The sequence below is a fragment of the Uloborus diversus genome, chromosome 10 (genome assembly GCF_026930045.1).
Source record: "Uloborus diversus isolate 005 chromosome 10, Udiv.v.3.1, whole genome shotgun sequence".
In the NCBI taxonomy this organism is placed as follows: Eukaryota; Metazoa; Arthropoda; class Arachnida; order Araneae; family Uloboridae; genus Uloborus; species Uloborus diversus.
The window spans coordinates 132,736,859-132,756,154 of record NC_072740.1 but is presented as its reverse complement, the minus strand read 5'-3'; the positions used below and the strand labels follow the sequence as shown (position 1 = coordinate 132,756,154).

General features: G+C 33.1%; 1 protein-coding gene across 1 annotated transcript in view; it reads left to right on the top strand.

Moving 5' to 3' along the window:
* LOC129231372 (dopamine beta-hydroxylase-like) overlaps window positions 1-19,296 on the top strand; it is a gene marked incomplete in the record, with an annotated part of 223,781 nt that overhangs the window by 35,283 nt on the left and 169,202 nt on the right. Inside the window, 1 exon segment of the mRNA XM_054865669.1 lies at window positions 18,723-18,869. Within this exon segment, the coding sequence (XP_054721644.1) occupies window positions 18,723-18,869 (147 nt within the window).

Genomic DNA, 19,296 nt, shown 5'->3' with positions numbered 1-19,296 from the left:
TAGATCCTACAACAGGTGGGGGTTACTTCAACACTATATCTTCAAGTCCTACTTCAAATTCATCATCATTGTTGAAAGCAAATTTCGGACGTTAATGACAAGACACAGTTTTGAGGTACTTCACATTGTAAGAAGACTCAGGTTTGACACAAGGAGACTAAAAATTGCCGTCCGTCGGTACACATGGTTAAGTGTCCTTGGGTACAAAGGTACGCCATTTTGGTTTTGCAAGCCAGACACATCGACAGGACCACAGTTTCACAACATTAAAATCAGAAACAAAACCTTAGGTTTTTTTACCAAAATATAGGGAAGCACGATACCTACAACAAAAATAAATAATACAATCCACGACGGACGAAAAAAAAAAGAAATTGCTCGTGTTTTTTTTACTTAGATCCTACTAAAACTGAAAAAAATGTGATCGAATCTTAAATGTTCGTTTGATGGCGTTGAAACTTTCTGGGGTACTGGAGAGGGCTGTGACACACACGTTGAACCCCAATTAAAATCTCTCTCGACAATGCCCGGAATTTCCCGACCAACGTCCGTAGGTACAACCGTCCGTGGGTACAGCAGCTTCCCCTAATGTTGACTTCTTAAGAGAACTTATTTTGTGTATCAAACAAATATATTGTTTCTGTTTTTTCCCTGTTATAGTTATTTATTCAGTGTTTTCATCGTTTGCTTTTGATCTTCTTCATACATTACAGTACACGGTATATTAAATGATTGGACAATCTGAGGAAAAAAGTAATTAATAAATGTATCAACAATGAAAAGAGAAAAGTATGGAAAAAGCATTTTAATAGCTATTTAACTATAGTATGTAAATAACAGCATACAATTAAAATCGCAATGTAACATTGTTTAAGAATAATAAAATGATGCATTTAACGTCAGTTCAAAAAAAAAAAAAAAAAAAGGAAAACTATAAAACGGAATGATATTTTCTTCCTATAGAATGTTTACTTTAATAAATAAAATGGTAAAGGAATAACTGTCATTTGCAAGTTTTTGAAGTTTCTGGATTCTGGCTTTTGATTTTAATAAGAATAAAAATAATTTTATATCTTAAAACTGTCCATTCGAATTGCTTTAACTAAAGAAATAACTAGATTATGTTAGTAAATACATTCAGTTTTTATTACATATTATTAGTTTACTAGGATGTCTGGAAGATCATGTTTTCAATTTTATTGCATAGTTTAGAATTTGGTATGCTTTTATCATTTAATAGCTATTTACAATGATGCCAAAGCCGCAAGAAGACAGTTGTGAAAAGCAATGTGTATGCATAATGCATGAAAAGTTACGCACACTCATTTTACATTGAAATAAATGCCTTTAAAAAATTAACTAATATCTAAGATCTCTGTAGGTTCATTTTTCCAAATGCTTTTACATATCGTTTCAGGATTTGCTTCCGATATTAGTGCCTTGAAACAAATTTGAAACTTATGATAAAATTATAGATATAAACTTATACGGATAAAGAATACTTCATAGTGCATATAATGTTACGCACTAGCAATAACAATGTATATAAACAAAACAGAATATGTATGTTCTCTACAAAAATTCAGTTTTCGTCGGATCTTGGGCAAATTTGGCTGGGAGGTACTTTTGCAATTGGGATCGCAGGGGAGTTTTTCCAACTCTAAAAAAGTACCAAACCGTTTGAATTTTAACTGTAGGACCCAAAAATGGCTTAAAATGCCTCTTTCTACCAGAAATAATTATCGTATCAATTTTAGTTTCATTGGAAATTCCGTGAAAAATACCCCTATATTAGATTTTTTTCCAGCGGATTTGAAAACTCCAAGTGCCTAAAATAATCAGGGGAAAAAAAGTTATCAAAATTTTAAAGTAAGCAAAATTCAATTTTAAATTGGATAGCTATCTGCGCGAGCTCAGTTTAACTGAAGAAATTGTTGAAAAGAAATAGCTGAACGATTTTTCTGTTGCTATTTTTGGCTTGAGTGTTAATCATTGAAATTCTTGCTTTTGCGTTAAAGCTTTTCCTGTAATGGGGGAATTTAAAATTGCCGTGACGAGACTTTACTTCCGGTGAAAGATAATAAAGGATTTCAGCGGTAATAATGGAGACTCTTTTACTATTGACTTTAACCCAATCGGGACTTTTAGATATGCCGTTGACGGTATTTAGGAATGTTTGATCTTAATGGACTGACGTCGTTATTCTAATGGGGGAGTTTAGAAAATACTGAATTTTTTCAAAGGGGAGTTTGTTGAATCTATTGTTTCAAATCTGATGTGGTTTAAAAGAAAGAATGTTGATAGTCCCAGTCTGAAAGGATTTTTTGAAACTATTTTCCTTATCCAGATATATTTTTAGAGGGATTGTTGAAATTATTTGAAAACCCTAAGCCTTATTCTAACAGGGATTTTTAGAAACTGATGTCCTTACCCTAACAGGGAATGGTAGGGAATGTTTTTCCTTTTCCTACAGATAGAGTTTCAGCAACTATTGTCCTCCTCCTAATGACGAACTGTTGACTTTACTTTGATAAGGATGTTTATGGAGCGTGATCTTAATTCAAGAAAGGATTCTTTTGGCGGGGGGGGGGGGGGTTGCTATCGTCAAATTCGTACAGGGGACTTTTGTGAACTGTTGTCCTTTTTCTAATGGGAATTTATAGGGTCCGTTGACGCTACTCTAGGACTGTTTCCTTTGTTATAACAACCCTTTTAGCCTTACCCTTATTTTTTTTATCAGAAAAAGACATGCCTCATGTACTCGCAGTTCTTTTTCTCGGCAGGTATGGATGCAACAATTGCTGTAGCTCACGCACCTTCAGATGCCATCTGACCGGATGGAATCTGGATTTTTAGGGAATATTTACCAAGTTTCTTTATTCGAATGGGAATTTTTAGGGACTGATGTCCGAATCGAAATATGAATCTTTAAGGGCTGTTGTTTTTATTCTAGTGGGAAATTGTGCACTATTTTCTTCCTCTCATTTGAGCTAGAATGTTGAACATAAGTCACTTGACATAACTTTTGTTTTAGAGGTGGACCGTGTAAAGCCGGTGACGCAGCTATTAAATAATAATTAGAAAAAATATATTTTTTTTTTTATTTTAAATGAAAAATTATTTTTTAAATTAACATGTATAACATCCTTGCGTTTTTTTTTTTTGCCGAAAGGTGGACATGAACAGATTATTTTGAAGGCTTTTAAGTATAGGTAGTAGGATTTGAAATTTCCTTAAACTGTAGTAATAGCAAATTCTGTATTTAAAGTAAAATTACGCTCATGCAATACATTTTTTACAGATAAAGTTGGGTATTTTTTTTTATAATATTGGATGTCAGAAGAATAATTTTATTCCAGTTATTTTTTTGAAATATAGCAACAGGAGGATTTCTGTCGTTAATGTTTATGCCCACCGACACTTTCAGCTTAAAAATAGCCCTGTTAAATCCCATTAAAAACTGACGTATAATACGTTTCTTTACATTTAAATAGAAAAGTAAGGTTGCCTGGGGGAATTAATTTTCATCTTGTTTTAGACTTTGACTTACCGTTACTATAGCAACAATAATGACATTAAAAAAATGTTAATAAGAAAAAAAATAGAAATTTGACGTTTTGAAGTGAAGTCTTTGTACTAAATTGTAAGACACTTTTAACATTTTGAAGATAAAAATAAGTATTGCGTTTGAGAAATAGCTATTTTGCAGTGTGTATGTATTTAATACTGATCTTACGCATTTGAGTCAAACACGGGGTGTTTATAAAGGCTCTATAAGTTTTAGAAAAATATCTTCTAATTCCACATTCCTTACAGATAATCTGCAACGTGTTGCAAATAGAGAAAAGGATAGCCATTGTTAGTGCTCGTATACATAGATTAACAGATGGAAAGGTGCAGGAAGACTTATCTGCAAATTTAGAGAACAAGCCCCTACTAGCACTGCTCTAAAAATTTAATAAACAAATTCAAGCGAACTTGGTAGAGTTTAAGATAAACATTGTCTTGTGACACGTATGATACCGAAGAAAGTATAATTTGAATGAATGAAAACATTTCAAAAGGATATTTCTCATAATCATTAATATTGTCATTTTTTGCATTTAATGTTACAAAGACTGTCCGAAACGGTAAAAGGCCCACTGAGTAGGGAAGAGTGGTAATGAATGGGCCACGGGGATGATTGGTTCACTAACAAAGTATGAGAAAGTATTTTCATAACATTATTTTAGATGCCACAAATAGATGGAGCTATTTGTTCTACTAAACTCATCCAATTTTCAATTGTTTGAGAGAAGCCATTTTTCCACTACAGTTGGATGGTCAAGAATCTGATTGAAAAATATTTTTTTCCTTTTACAGTAAAATAAATACTAGCTAAGAAGTATCTATTTTTTCACTGCATATATACAGTGGCTCCCAAAAGTGTTCGTACACCTTGAAATTTTGTAGTAAAACCAAAATAACGCAAAACTGAATTCGAATATGAAGTCCAATTTTTTTTTCACACCATTCCTATGCCATTGTGAATAAAACCCAGTAGTTTTTTTTTTGGAATATTGCCAGATTTTATTTTTGAAATTTGTCAAAAAACGAAGAGACAGAGAAAAAATACGCCACAAAAGTCATCGTACACTGAAATAGTTTCGAATAAATTCATAATTAAAATTATCATATGTGGTTTTTTTATTATTTTTGCATTGTAATGATAGTGTAAAGTCATTTGACTTTATTTTTTTGTGTTTTTATTCCCTAATATTCTGTTTATTATTTTAAAATGGCAGGTATGCGTAAAAAACAACAAACACGATTCGAAATTTGGTTTTTTCCCTCACAGTAGCTGTAAATTGATTTGAAATGTCTCTAAATTGGTTAATTTATACCATTCTATAGTGAAGGGCTTGATAAGATGCTTTAAAGACAAGAATCGGATCGAAAACAAGGTAAGAAAAGGTCAACTGGCAAAGTTAACAAAGCGTGATCGGAGGTTTACAGTTAAAAAAAATATGAAAAATACACATTTCAGAACTGAAAAAGTTTCTACAAAATTGAATGAAACATTTTACGTTTAATTTTTACCTAAAATTGTTCGAAAAGTTCTCGGATTAGCTAGATTAAATGGGACCTCTTCCCGCAGAAATTTTCTTGTTCGTGCGAAAAACAGTAAGCTTACACTTTCCGTCGTAAAATCAATGTTAAATAAGCTCAATACGTTTTGGAACAACGTCTTATTTATAGACGAAAATAAATTCAACATTTTGGGTTAAATTGTTGTATAATTGTAAATGAAAGAAAAAATGAGGAATTTAATCTTAAGAACTTAGTTGGATCGGCTAATCAGAACGGTGAAGATGTTCTTGTGTGAGGGTGCATCTCAGCATCAGGACTTGGAAATTTGGAATTTTTTGATGAAATAATGAATTATGCTGTTCATTTAAATATTTTAAAAAGCAATTTAAAACTATTACCCCAAAATTTGGTAATCGGAAACAACTTTGTTTTTTATCAAGATAACGATAAGAAGCACACGTTCGCGTTTGGTGCCTCAAAATTTGTCCTTAAGCTTGGAAATATCTCCTCAATCGCTAGATTTAAACTTAATGGAACATATTTGGAGATATCTGGTGGCTAGATTACGAAAATACACCATTGAAACGAAAAGCGAACTAGAAACAGTAAGACTCGTAGTGCGGCTGAACACTTACTCAGAAATTGCACAAAAAAAGAAAGAAAGAAACAATGAAATCTATTCCCAGACGTTTAAATGCTGTTGTTGTTATTGCATGATATCCCACTAAATAATAACTTAGTAAAAAGTTAGATTATTTACTAATTTTTGACATTTTTTCAAAGTGTACGAAGACTTTTGTGAGATAAAATTTCCGTAAGTTTTTGGTTTTTGATTTTTTTAAAATTAAGTTTTAATGTTTTATTAAAAATTTTTGTGTAGTTTTGTTAAAAATAGATCATAGATCTTATAATAAAATACCTATTCCGAAATATTAATTCTAACCAATGGATAAGGGCCTATTTCATTGAAAGTCGTAGGTGTACGAACACTTTTGGGAGCCACTGTATGTATTATCAAGTCTTTCCACTTCTGTAAACTAATTTTAAATGTATTTTGTTGTTATTTGAATTTCATGTATTAAGAAAACCTGAATATATTCTAGAAGTATAGGTGGGGCTGAATGGGGCCACCGTATCATGGTTATGGATGAGCCACCAAAATATGGTTTTTATTCCTTTTTTTCTGATTTTTTCCTTAATTGGAAACATGACTGGCTGTCATAGATTTAGATTACTATCTTGTTAGAATAGGTTTATAGTAATTTCTAAAATTTTCACGTTTTAGCTCGAAGAAATAATTTATTAGAAACATAAGTGAAATTCAATAAACTTTTGATGCAGAATAGGTCCCTGATTGAGATGAACTGTCCAGTTATTGACCACATCTACCAGTATTTCACCATATGGATTTGATATGAGTGATTCCATTTAGTATTTAATAAATAGGTTAGAGTAGAATAGTGTGCTTTTGCTTTGTTGATTTTATATGATTTTTTGAAAGTGTCCTATTGTTTGGTTTTGTAGGCTGGTGTATAAAATAATACTTTTTATTTCTTTAAATTACTTGTCTATTTGAAAATCTAGGTAATAATTCTTAATTATTGTTAGCTCTTTGGCAATGATAATATTGAATTTTACCAAAGGGGGGGGGGGGCAATTAAAATTTTAACTATGAAAAAAATATATAAAATTTAAAAGTACTTGTTATGAAATTGATTAACATTTTTGCTTGTGTTTTTATTTATTCATGAGGGTTTTTTAAAAGATTATTTCCGCATGTTTTCATTGAATTCATTTAGTAGCCCATTTACCTTCAATGGTAATGGGACCATTCAGGTAAATGGTAATGGGGCTATTCAGGCCCATGGGTGGGGATGAACGGGCTAAATTTCCACATTTTTATTTTCTATTATCATTCATTATAGACATTTTCTAATCCAACTTTTATGACTTTTTTATGTAACCAAATAAGTAAAGTAAGTAAAGAGCCAATTCTGAGTTTTAAAAAAAAAGTATTAGAAAAAAATATAAAAATTAAAAACCAAAAATTGGCCCATTCATTACCACTCTCCCTTACATGCATTTAATCCTTTGCCTCAAAAGTCCTGCAGTTGGACATTGAGCAGCTATACCATGGGAAAAAGAAACAGGCAAAGGTATTCCTTCCCGGCAGGCTAATATCAAAATTGTTGAATTACAGACGACTAATGGCGCTATCTCTCGATGGTTACTATGAGCGTCCGCTAGTTACTACGGTCTGTGTTAAGAGCAGCTATCAGGTGTATCTTAATAAAAAGGGCAGTACTTTCTTGGAGTTGAGAAGAACAAAACCAACTTCTAGATCTGAAGAAAGAAAAAAAAAAAAGGCTATCAAGACACTCATTTTTTAAGAAGCGGTACATAAAACTTGTATCTATAGGCATAGGATTATTTTTATGACTGCACCTTTATGCACGGCAGAAACAGAGCTTTTATTACGGTAAAAATGAATGTGAAAAAGGATGTTAAAAAAAGTTTGTCCAAAACAAAAAAATTAACAATACCGAAACAATAAGTATTATCACAAGCAATAAAGAAAATAAGTCATTTCAAACCTGTTAACATTTTCATTTATTGTTAATCTAAATAAATCTATTTTGTATTACACTACTTAAAATCTTTTTTTTTTTGCCACTGACACCTATATTCACTGCGTTAGACGAAACTATAAAACTACGAGGGAATACAAATGGTTTTTAATTAAATGCCTAACGATACGGATCGCAAGAATGAAACAAGTTAGCATATAAAAAATCATTGCTTCATGCTTTTGTACAGTTGCCATAAGCAGAAAAAAAATACCATCGTTTTCTTTTAAGCGCGGCTTAGAAGTAATTTAATTTTACTATCCGTTTTAAAGCACGCTTATTCCGTTTACCCATTTTAACAGCATTTATGTTTTGAAAGTTCAATTAGATTCTAGACATTACGGAGCATTATTTTTAATTTTCAAAATGGAAGGTGGAATCATAAAACTAGTAGATATACAATGGATTTTTTTTCTGCAGATGGGGCTTTAAAAACTAAGAAATTGTCTCGACTATTTGTAAAGTGGATACAAACTGTAAAAAATTTAATTAAATAAATAAAATGAAAAAAAAATAGATATTGCTTTCGTGGGCCGCACAAGCGTATTCAGATGATTTGAAGTTACTTGAAAAATGCGTTGCATAAATTTACAAAATGTCTTGAATTTCTCTCACATGAAAATGTTCCTCATTGTGGAAGAACTTCTAAATCTGTTTTTTAAACTTAATTAAGAGTTTCCTTTTATTTTACCCCGTGAAAGGAAGTGCGAAATATTCTCTTCTCCTTTTATATTCAAAGCAGGTATAGTGATAGAGTATGAGAACAATTTTAACAATTCTAGTATTATCGATGAATGATCACGTTTAGCTAAGAATAAAGTTGCATGATTAAAGAGTTCCAAAATAAGTACTTTAGGCAGCTAAAAATTAAAGCTAACAATAAAGTCAAAACAATTAATTCTTTTTCTTTTCCAGTTGCAGAGAAATTTCAGCGCCACATAATTTGGCATAAGAACTAACTGATGACAATTAATTGGCAAAACTAAATTCCATGAAACTAAAGCCTTTTAAAATGTAGTCAATTAATTATCTTAAAGTTAATGTTTACTTTTACTGTAGCGATTTGCGAACCGCAAATATTTTGAAACTTCGCCGAATAGAAAATTTCCTGCAGTGCTATTTTCAAAGCATTAAAGAAAATTTTGTAATGAAACTAACTTTGGGGTTAATTAAAAAGGTAATTGGAGATCAGTAAAAATAAGCAATTAAGTTGTTCGGTTACATGAACGAAAATTCTTTCATCATGTAACATTAATGTATCGCAGCTTTCAACTATTGCAGAAGCAATATGGCGTTTTCCTGATAGTAATTTAAGTTCCGCTTCGAGATAATTAATAATAGTTCGGTGCTTAGAATACATTAAAAATTTAAAATAAAAGTATTAAAAATAAAATTGAGGCATGCTTTTATTTATTTTGATTTTTTGCCGATAAGAAACTTCACTAATCATTGAAATGGAGAAAAAACCCCGTCTATTCCATAATCAAATAAGATACATTTGGCGGGCAAGCTTTATGAGAAATACACGAAAGAACTTTTATACAGTCGAATCTCGATAACTCAAATTTTATAACTCGAATATTCCTTTATCTTAAAGTTTTTATTGGGTCTCAAACTCTTGAGACTGTTGTGGAAACTCTCTATAACTCAAACGTTTTAGCCCCTTGAGACTTCAAGTTATCGAGAGTTTACTGTGCTTGATTATTTTTAGACAAATTTGAAAAGTTTGAGCATATTCAACGCTGTCATTAATGTGAGGAAAAGTTGATACTTTTTTATCCAAAAAACCATAATTCTAGAGCCCAAATTTTCTAGAATTATGGTTTTTTGCACGCACACAAAACTTGATATTCCTTAATTAAATAAGTTGTATTTATCGGTCAAACCTTATCAGAAATTATTTTCGACTCAGAATAGGTGCACGAAGATGGTTTTATACTTTTTTTAAAGATAAATTTGAAACGGTTTAAGAATATTCACCGCTGAAGTTGATGAGAAAAGTTTATGCTTTTTTCCATGCTTTTTTCATTCTTTTGATCCGTTCATTTAACTCGTTCATTTGAACGACTTCGTTCATTTAAAAAAGTTGCAGGTGGTCTCTCTGCACGACATACCCACGTACATTCGATATGTTTCGTTAGATCAGCAATATTCTTTGAAGGAAAGATAACTAAAATTATCTAAAAGTAAAAAATTAAGCCTATGAAAAATGAATCAAAAAAACTTTATTCAGGTTTAGATGCATAAAGCAGTTATAGTTGATTTTAAGATATTTTTCAGTTGCCGAATGGGAAGATATGTTTTCCATTCCAAAAATCGCACCATTTCAGCATATCAAAAAATTAAGTTATTAAACTTTTCCAGCTACAGCGCTGTATATTATACATATAGTATTACCAATAGACCTGCATAACGAATAAAGTAACAACACATATATCGGTAGCTCAGCCAGAGTACCAGATAACTTAATTGAAAAAAAAAAGACTCACCTTAAATATTAGGGAGTTTCAAATTATTCCACAGTACCCATGAAAACAGAAAAAAAAAAAAAAAAAAACCCCGCAACACTTTTAAAAGAGGAAAAAATTAAATATGAATAATCCTTATTAAAAATCTCTGGATATTGAACGTAAAATAAGCGACTTGGAAGTTGCCAAGCAAGTTAAAAAAAAATCAAGCCAAATCAATATAGATATGTTAGTATAGTTGATAAGGATGTTATAGAAGACAGAAGGATCGTAATAAAAGTGATAAAAGGTATTTTTAGAAATAATATTGGCGACAGAAAGCGTGAGAAAGATTTTAGCAGGTGGTGGGACAAGAAGTGGAATGTCCAAACATTTTGTTAGTAGCCCAAACAAGTTACACAAAACATTACTAATAGATGCATTGGAAAATTGCAAGTGAATTGCAACGATTAAAAAAATGATTAATAAAGCATAAAGTAAAATGGGTCAAATAAATAGGGGAGGGTGGCCCAAAGCGGATAGGCATTCGTATGCAGCAGCGTGGTGTGCAAGTTGCGATGTATGCGTATGTCGTGTTTACCCGAGTAACACCCGAGTTTTAATCAGTCCCAGCGAAGCAGCAGTGAAGCGGCATGGCGCAATCAGGCTTAAAATAAATAAAAAAATAATAAATAAAAACAAAAAACCCCGACTGCGTAAAAACCAAAAAACTAAAAAGAAAAATGTATAAGCCAGTAGTTTAGAATGTATTAAGTATTACTGAATAACTACACCGTTGAAATAGTTTTATAACCGTACACAGATAAGACAAATCTTAAATTCAAAAGCAGAAAAGAAGGATCAACAGTCGAGGCTCATTCCTTTCTGATTCAGGGAACCCCGTAAAATTTGCATTGGCTCCGACTGTTGATCCTTCTATTCTACTTTTGAATTTATGATTTGTTTTATCTGTGTACGGTTATAAATATATTTCAACGGTGTAGTTATTCAGTAGTACTTAATACATTCTAAACTTCTGGCTTATACAATTTTCTTTTTAGTTTTTTTTGGTTTTTACGCAGTCGGGTTTTTTGTTTTTATTTAATTTTTTTTCACTTTTTAGTTAATTTTCATTGACTTAGTTATTATGATTATAAGACGGTACATTTCGCAACCTTGTCATTTCATTGAGAGAGTTTGTTTGTATCGTGAGGTTTAGTAAGTAACTTGCAGTGGTCTAAACTACTGATAACTAGTCCCTCTGGGGACCTAACGCGGCCTTAAGCTACATGTGCTTGACCTTCGACAAAGTTGAGCGAACTTAAGTCAACCACAGCACAGCTATATAAACAGCCTGTATAACTCACGATAACGCGAAATCGGAAACGTCGTCAGTCAAGTCCCTTTCGCAAAACTAAAAAAGCCTGTCAAGAAAGTACACGTCGCGAAACTCAGTCCCTTGAATCAAGGCAAAAACAAATGCAACATGTCAGAGATGAAAATCGAATTAGTAGACTTTCTTTCTTTTGGTGCTTTTTGCACAGGTTTATTTTGATGAGGATTACAATCTGAGTGTCTTGCCTTCGTTACGCATGATATATTTTTTATTACAGTACAAAGTACATATATAAAGAACACATGAAAGAATTTACATCAGAAAGAGGGGAAAGAACATCCGGAGCGAGGGTGTCTTGACGCCCTCGCGTGGGAGAAGCAATCGCTTAGACCACTCGGCCACCGAGACCCCAATTAGTAGATTTACAAGGAGACGGCACGACCGTGGGGTCGGAGATTTGCGTCAATTTTTTTTTTTGTGGTGAAAGAGGACTCCTAGTACCTTACGTGGTTGAAGCAATTAGACGCAATCCTCAGAAAATTATGAGAAAAATCGATTTAAAGTCGCCATGCAGTCTCCTAGACGCCTTATGAGTTTAAAATGTCAGTCTTTTGACGAGCCGCCGCTAGCCTAGTTGGTTAAGGCGCGATATTGGGCTCCAGAGATAGCACAATCGAATCCCACTCTGGACCCTTTTCTCTTCTTTTTTTTTTTTTTGCTATCACAACAATTAGTGGTAACGCTTTTCACCCCTATATTACTTTCTGAAATTTATTTTTGCTAAAGATCGCAAACTTTTTCAGTCACTGAAAAACATTCTTGCTCGTTATTCTGTACGGTTTGTTTTGCCTAGTAAAGGTTTTTGACATGTGGTCCCCTTACGGTTATATCGAACATCTGCTCATAGGACATTCGGATCTTTTTTTTAATCACATCTATAATTGAAATATAATTTCTCTTCCCTTCATAATTTTTAAGAATTTATTTACATCATTTTTTTTAAAATTATTTTCTTTTTCTTTCGGCAAAACAATTTAAAACAATTCATATTTTTCATTCTAAAGTATGTGAGGAAGAACATTGCGTTTTAATGAGAATAACCAAGTCATTATGGAAAAATTCAATTTTTTTTTAATGATTATGTACAAAAAACGCAGGGGTAGTTATCATAGAAACAAACAAAGCAATAATTTTTGCGACATCTTGCGCAACAAATGAAAGCGTATTTTTTACAATTGCAGGGAATTTGCAATATATCAGTAGAAAAACATACCTCATTAACATTCATGAAAATATTTAGAATAGTGGATAATTTAGACGCAAAGCAGGCGTATTGAATCATGTCTTGGAATATTGGTGACGATAATTGATAGTGAATAATTGAATTAGTTTTTATACAATCTTCCCGGGAATTAATTTCTCTATTTTGCTCTAACAACTCGCTGCAATTTTGCAAGCGTTTTATGAAATTTTTGACTTGGTCTGTAAAAGTAAACATCACAAGGTTGCACCAAGGAAGTGCATTGTACATGGATTCATTGGGAATTTCCTCTCCTCTTCCAGAAGAGCTAGTAACCTTCTTCAGCCAACATTTTTAATTTTGATTGTACGATAACTTTGCGTTTAATGGAATGGACACGTAGATTCACGTTCACCACAAAATAGAAAAATTAACTGCAGTGCAATTCTCACAGAGTCGCGCAGTCTTATGAGCAGATGTCCCTTATTTAAGGGGACCACAGATCAAAAACCTTTACTTGGCTAAACAAACCGTACAGAATAACGAGCAAGAATGTTTTTCAGTGAATAAAAAAGTTTGCGATCTTTAGCAAAAATAAATTTCAGACTCATAAGGCGCCTAGGAGACTGCATGACGACTTTAAATAGATTTTTCTCATAATTTTCTGAGTATTGCGTCGTACTACTTTAACCACGTAAGGTACTAGGAGTCCTCAAAAAAAAAAAAAAAAGACGCAAATCTCCGACCCCACGGTCGTGCCGTCTCCTTGTTAGTAAACAAAAAATTCAGGCAGCGAAAACTACCTGCATTTGTCGCACGCAGGTAGCGTGCGACACCCAGCGTGCGCCGATTCCGAACTGACAAAATGGCAACTGGTTGTTGATATGGTAATTTTGATTACTGTCATGTGTTTAGTGACACTCCCAAGGTTAAGACAAATCGATTGACGTAAGAATTACCAAAATTGGCCAAGGCATTTAGCCTGTAGAACGCCACATAGGAACAGACATACATACATATACTGATAAACACATTACCCTCCTTTGCGTCGCGCACGCGCAGTCAGGTACAAAATGATACATTTCTAAAAAAATGAAGTTTTGTAACTTGTGATTCGTCGAAGAGCAGTTTATTTATTTATTTTTTTGAATGTCAATAATATTACGTTAGTCTGACACCATTCACCTACAAACTACGATAATCATTTCATTTCTTTTTTTAATTTAAGGTTATAATTATTGAAATGAAAAACGTGCCTTCGGGCAAGGCGGGTATAAGATTTAATCATATTTTATTTATAACTAGCTGCGTTGCCCGGCTTTGCACGGTCTACCTTGAAAATAAAAGTTATGTCAAGTGACGCAAGTTCAACGATCAGGCTTCAATTAGAGAAAAAAAAAATACTGAAACGGCGAATCAAAAATTCCCGAACAAATTAAACACAACCTTCCTTATTACAGGGTTGCCAACTGCTCCGCAAAAATAGCGAAACTCCGCAGCTCTGCAAATTAGTTATTTTGCTTCACATTTCCAGTTTGGTCTTAACTCCGACTAGCCTTACCAAAGATTATAATAAAATTAAATTTATGCTTATCATATTTTGCTAGTTTAATATAACAGACGTGTAAATAAGGGAAATTAAAGATGCTTACTCAAAGCATGGCATAGTGTTTAAGGCTGTTTTATTAAGTTAAAAGTAATTTTTTATGCTAGTGCTTAGAATGATTATCAAAGCTCAAAAACAATTTTAGAATAGAGGTTTAATTATTTTATATTGATTTTCATACAAAATACCGAGCTGCTCCGCAAAATTTCAAAATGCTCCGCAAAATCACCACAGATGCTCCTCAAATAGTTTATCCAAGGATGGCAACCCTGTGATTATATTCTGCTGGTAGTGCAAAAAAGAAAAAATAAATAAATAAATAAAAAAAAAAAAAATCGCCAAATAATAATCAAAAGGGGATATTTTTATCTCAAAACAAAAATAAAATTTTATTTAGTCGCAGCCCAGAAATAAAGAGGTCACCTTCTGAATTGTTTTCACGCTAATTGAAAATGAGATCAAACAAACGATACATTTCCGATATAAAATTACTGTTCCATTAGGCTTAAAAAGGTTTTTATTTTTATTTCCCAGTGATTTTACGGCCTTTTTTTTTAAATTCGAAGGAAGGGAAAGAACTTTATGGTTGTTTTTCGCAGGCTTTCGAATGGGCGTTAAAATCGATCTGATCGGATAATTATTTCGGAGAGAAAGAGCCATTTAATGTCATTTTCGGGTCCTAAAATTAAAATTCGAACGGTTCGGTTGTTATTAACCCCCCCCCCCCCCTCTACGTTTCTTCTCGGGTGCCTAAGTGTCTCCCTGCCGAATTTGGTCGAGATCCGACGAAAACTGGATTTCTATAGGGAGCATATATATATTCACGCACACTTTGTTTTATTTATATAGATTTCTTGACACACGTACTGACTTAGATTTTCTATTTCAATAGGATAAGTGTGACTTTAAAAAATTATTTTTTATGATGGCAATTACTTAGTCTATTAATTTAAACAGTCATTTCTTTATCTTTACTAATATTATAAAGAGAGAGGGCAGATTTTTGTGTGTTTATATGTTCGAGGTAATCTCCGGAACCACTGCACCTATTTCAAAAATTCTTTCACTACATGAAAGGTGCTTTCTTACTGAGTAACATAGGCTATAATTCGGAAAAATCCGATATATAGTTCTTTTTATATTCTAATTTAGGCCCAAAATTTCACGTAAATTGCCTATTATTGGCTATTAAAGGGGTGAAAAATTACTTGCACGTATCAATATTTTATATCGATGAAAAGGGTAGAATTTTCCGCGTTCTAAGCAATTTGTTTCAATGCTCTAACTTCATTATGACGGGAGCAATTTGCGTTTCAATCTCGAACTTTTTTAGGCTTAGCTGAAATTTTGGCAATACTTTCTTCATTAAATTTATCAATAAAAAGTGAAGGAATTGTCTCAAAGTTTTCTTTTTGACACCGTTGGAAAAAGCGACATTTTTTACTCCAGAAATATCACGACCTTCGGTCGAAAAAGTAACCTTCTATCTCCAAAGGAAAAAAAGTTACAAGCCGTTAAAAATAAAGTTCGAATAAATCTAATCTCCATTAAAATTACTGATGTTTTGTTACGTCTTTTAGCTTCGCTTCATTTTAATCTCTTAAAGGTCCACAAACTTGGCTCCCACGGAATTTAAGGAAATGTTTTCGCCAATTCTGCATATTTTACGATCTACGTTATGATAATTCCCCCAGACAATGTAGAAATTGCGGGAAGAGTTTGAAAACTAGGAGTCTTAGCAATTTTTCCAATTGTCGCCAAATTTGTGGACGCCAAAGACCAAGGGCCAAAGTTCATCGGCCATGGCCTTGCTGATAGTTGCAGAAGCAAACAATGGGGTTGTTTCTTTCAGTCAAAAGAAGTACTTTTAGTCGCTGAATTTTTTTTCAACAGAACGGTTCAAACACTTGATAGTTTATCGATTTTTTTTTTAACTTTTCAATTTACAAAGTTTGAACAGAACAACGTCTGTCGGGTCCTCTAGTGTTTTATAAACAAATGTGCTGACTTAGATTTACAATTTAATTTGGATAACTCAAACTTTTTTATATTTTTATGGCAGTTAGCTAGTCAATTAATTAAATCAATTATAACTTCATATTAGGTTGGTAATTGTATCAAATCACAATTAGTTGAGCTTACCCGCTTTACCCAAACGGCCTACCCGCTTTAGGTCCCCTAAGCGGGTTTTTCAGGTGTTTGTAATGTTTGTTTATAAATAAATATTGGGATTGAAATCATGCGAAAATCACTTTTTATTTTGAAGTTCAAGGACCCTAATAGGAAATAAAACAGAAATTGTTGCTATAAAAATCCAAAAATTACAACTTTCGAGCGTTCTTTGTTAAACTACCCGCTTTGGGCCACCCTCCCCTATATTGTTATGCACTGAGATAAAAGAAATTTGAGATTCGTTGAATGTAAAAAAAAATGAAGATTAATGTCTTTGAATTTTCAAAAATGCCATTTTATCACAAGTGCATCAATACAATGTTCTAAACTGCTCACCGTTCAAAAGAACGGTCGTTCATTTTAAAGATTCGTTCTTTTGACCCGTTCGTTCATGAACGACACATCTCTAGTACAGACGGATCCCGAGAGTCAATACCCGTTAGAAAAAAAAAATCAATTCCCGCTACAAAAAAAAAAAAAAAAAAAACGAGCTGATGTGTGCATCACATGACTTCCTTTTACTCCAATTTAATGTCATTCTCTCATTATTGGCAGTTTTAATGTGATTCAATAGTTTACTCTCTAAATATCACCAACAGTGGCTAAATTAAAACCAGGTTTAAAAATTAAAAAAAAAATTGCCAAATTTGTCGCCAAGTTGCCGACAAAACTTGGCGACTAAAGACTGGCGATATATCGCCATGTGTCCGCCGAATTATAACACCACTTGAGTTTACATCGAAATTAACAATGATTTCCCCCCAAAAAGGGGCAAAAGATCCCTTTTGGAGCATCCGAATGCAACCAAAAAGGGAGGTGCACAACTAGACCCCACTAGAAGTCTAAGTACCAAATTTCAACTTTCTAGGACATTCCGTTCTTGAGTTATGCAACATACATACACACATACGCACATACATACGTACATACAGACGTCACGAGAAAACTCGTTGTAATTAACTCGGGGATCGTCAAAATGGATATTTCGGGTGTCTGTACGTTCCTAGGCAGATATCCACGTGTGGACGGGTTGAAAAATAAATTCAACATTCATTCGGGGGTGAGCAAAATGGAAATTAAGGCCGATTTTTAAGTGAAAATTTTTTCATGAATACAATACTTCCTTTTTCGTAAAAGGAAGTAAAAATCACTGAACAGCGCAAAGCGCTTAACGCTTTGTTTGGGGCAACATTAACTTGAGTTCCCGAGACTTAAGTCAAAGCAGAGATCAAAACTGCTTTTTGTAACGAAATGCCCTACTACAAAATGATGAACATTTTTAAAGGGAGCAGCGTCGAAGAAAATTTCACCTCTTTAGAAAAGCCACCTTTCTTTTTCCATTTGAATCCCGGAGCGCATGCATGGGACGTGTCTGGACGAGAAATTGAATACGTAGTCCACCTCCTGATATTGTTCGTGTTTCAAGAGAAGGCACTTCGCCACACCCCCTCCAATGCAGAGTTCCATTTTACGCTGGGGTGATCGGTACGCAATCCACGCACTTCTAAAGGAGACAACCAGACAGCCTTAACTTGGGCGTGCATTTTCAAAAGTCTTAGTGCCCTTTACGTCACTTCCTTCTGTCTGTTGGCATTTTAGTTATTCTTACCTTTTAAAAACTGCTGCTTTTACAACAAAATGCTATGATCAGAATATACCTTCTGTCGAAAACAGCAAAATAGAATCATCGGATGCCTCGTGACGAGGGAGGAGTCGAGTGCCTTCTTGTGAAAAACGGACAATAATTCTGAAGGGAAAAGAATTGATTGATGGATTAAGATTGTGTCCCACAAAGACCAGGTGAATGATTTGGCATTCATATTGACTCTATTTTACCCTTATCATGCCTGTATCCTACTGTTTTCCTTCATAAAATTAAAAAGTGTTGAATTTTTTAAACGAAAAGTCTGAAATTGTTTTCGGGACCATATCCATGATTTCGTATCCCGTGTTTATCTCTATCTTTAATTTTGTAGATATACTTTTGGTTTTCGTTTCTATTTTCAGTTTTGGTAGCTACTATTGTACTCAGTCATTTAATTTTATCTATTTTCAGTTTCTTTTTTTTCACTTTCCTAAGCTATTGACGTTTTAAAATTAAATAAAGTAACTGATGGGTAATAAAATGATGTGCTCCCATGAAAACAAAAGGAGTTATCGCAAAACTGAGTTGTGAAATTGAGCTGTTTGATTTTTTGCCCATTCCTCTGATTTTTTTTGCTAGGACGTTTACACGGATGAAGTGGGCTATATTTCTGTGGATGATCACGACGACTGCCAACTACTTAGCCTCAAGAGAAAAGGGTTTGTGACGAGGTATGCATGGGCGAGAAAATTCGACACTTGTGACAATCAAGACTACTATATAGAAGTAAGAAATATTTAAACTTTTCATTGTAATAACTATACATATCTGAATTGTAATAAGAATTATTTATTTTATCAAAGAAATTTGACTGCTTTCGCGTTTTGCGGTTGTCTTATCATGGATACATTAAACACGGTATGTGTTCCATGGATACATTAAAGGTATTCAACGTGTCACGTATGGCAATCTTCAAGATCATCTTCAATAATACAGTTGACACGCTCACTGTTTCGAATAAACTACTGAATTTATTGTCACTTTAATAAGGAATAAATTCATACACACATTCCTTAGATGATAACAATATCATTAAAGAGATTCATTTCTATTTTTTTCAACGCATTTTACCAAAAAATTCAAGAGTTGTTTAACGTCAAAACTTTGTGTTTACTTTTTCCACGAATTACAATAAATTTTCGGATTAAGAGAC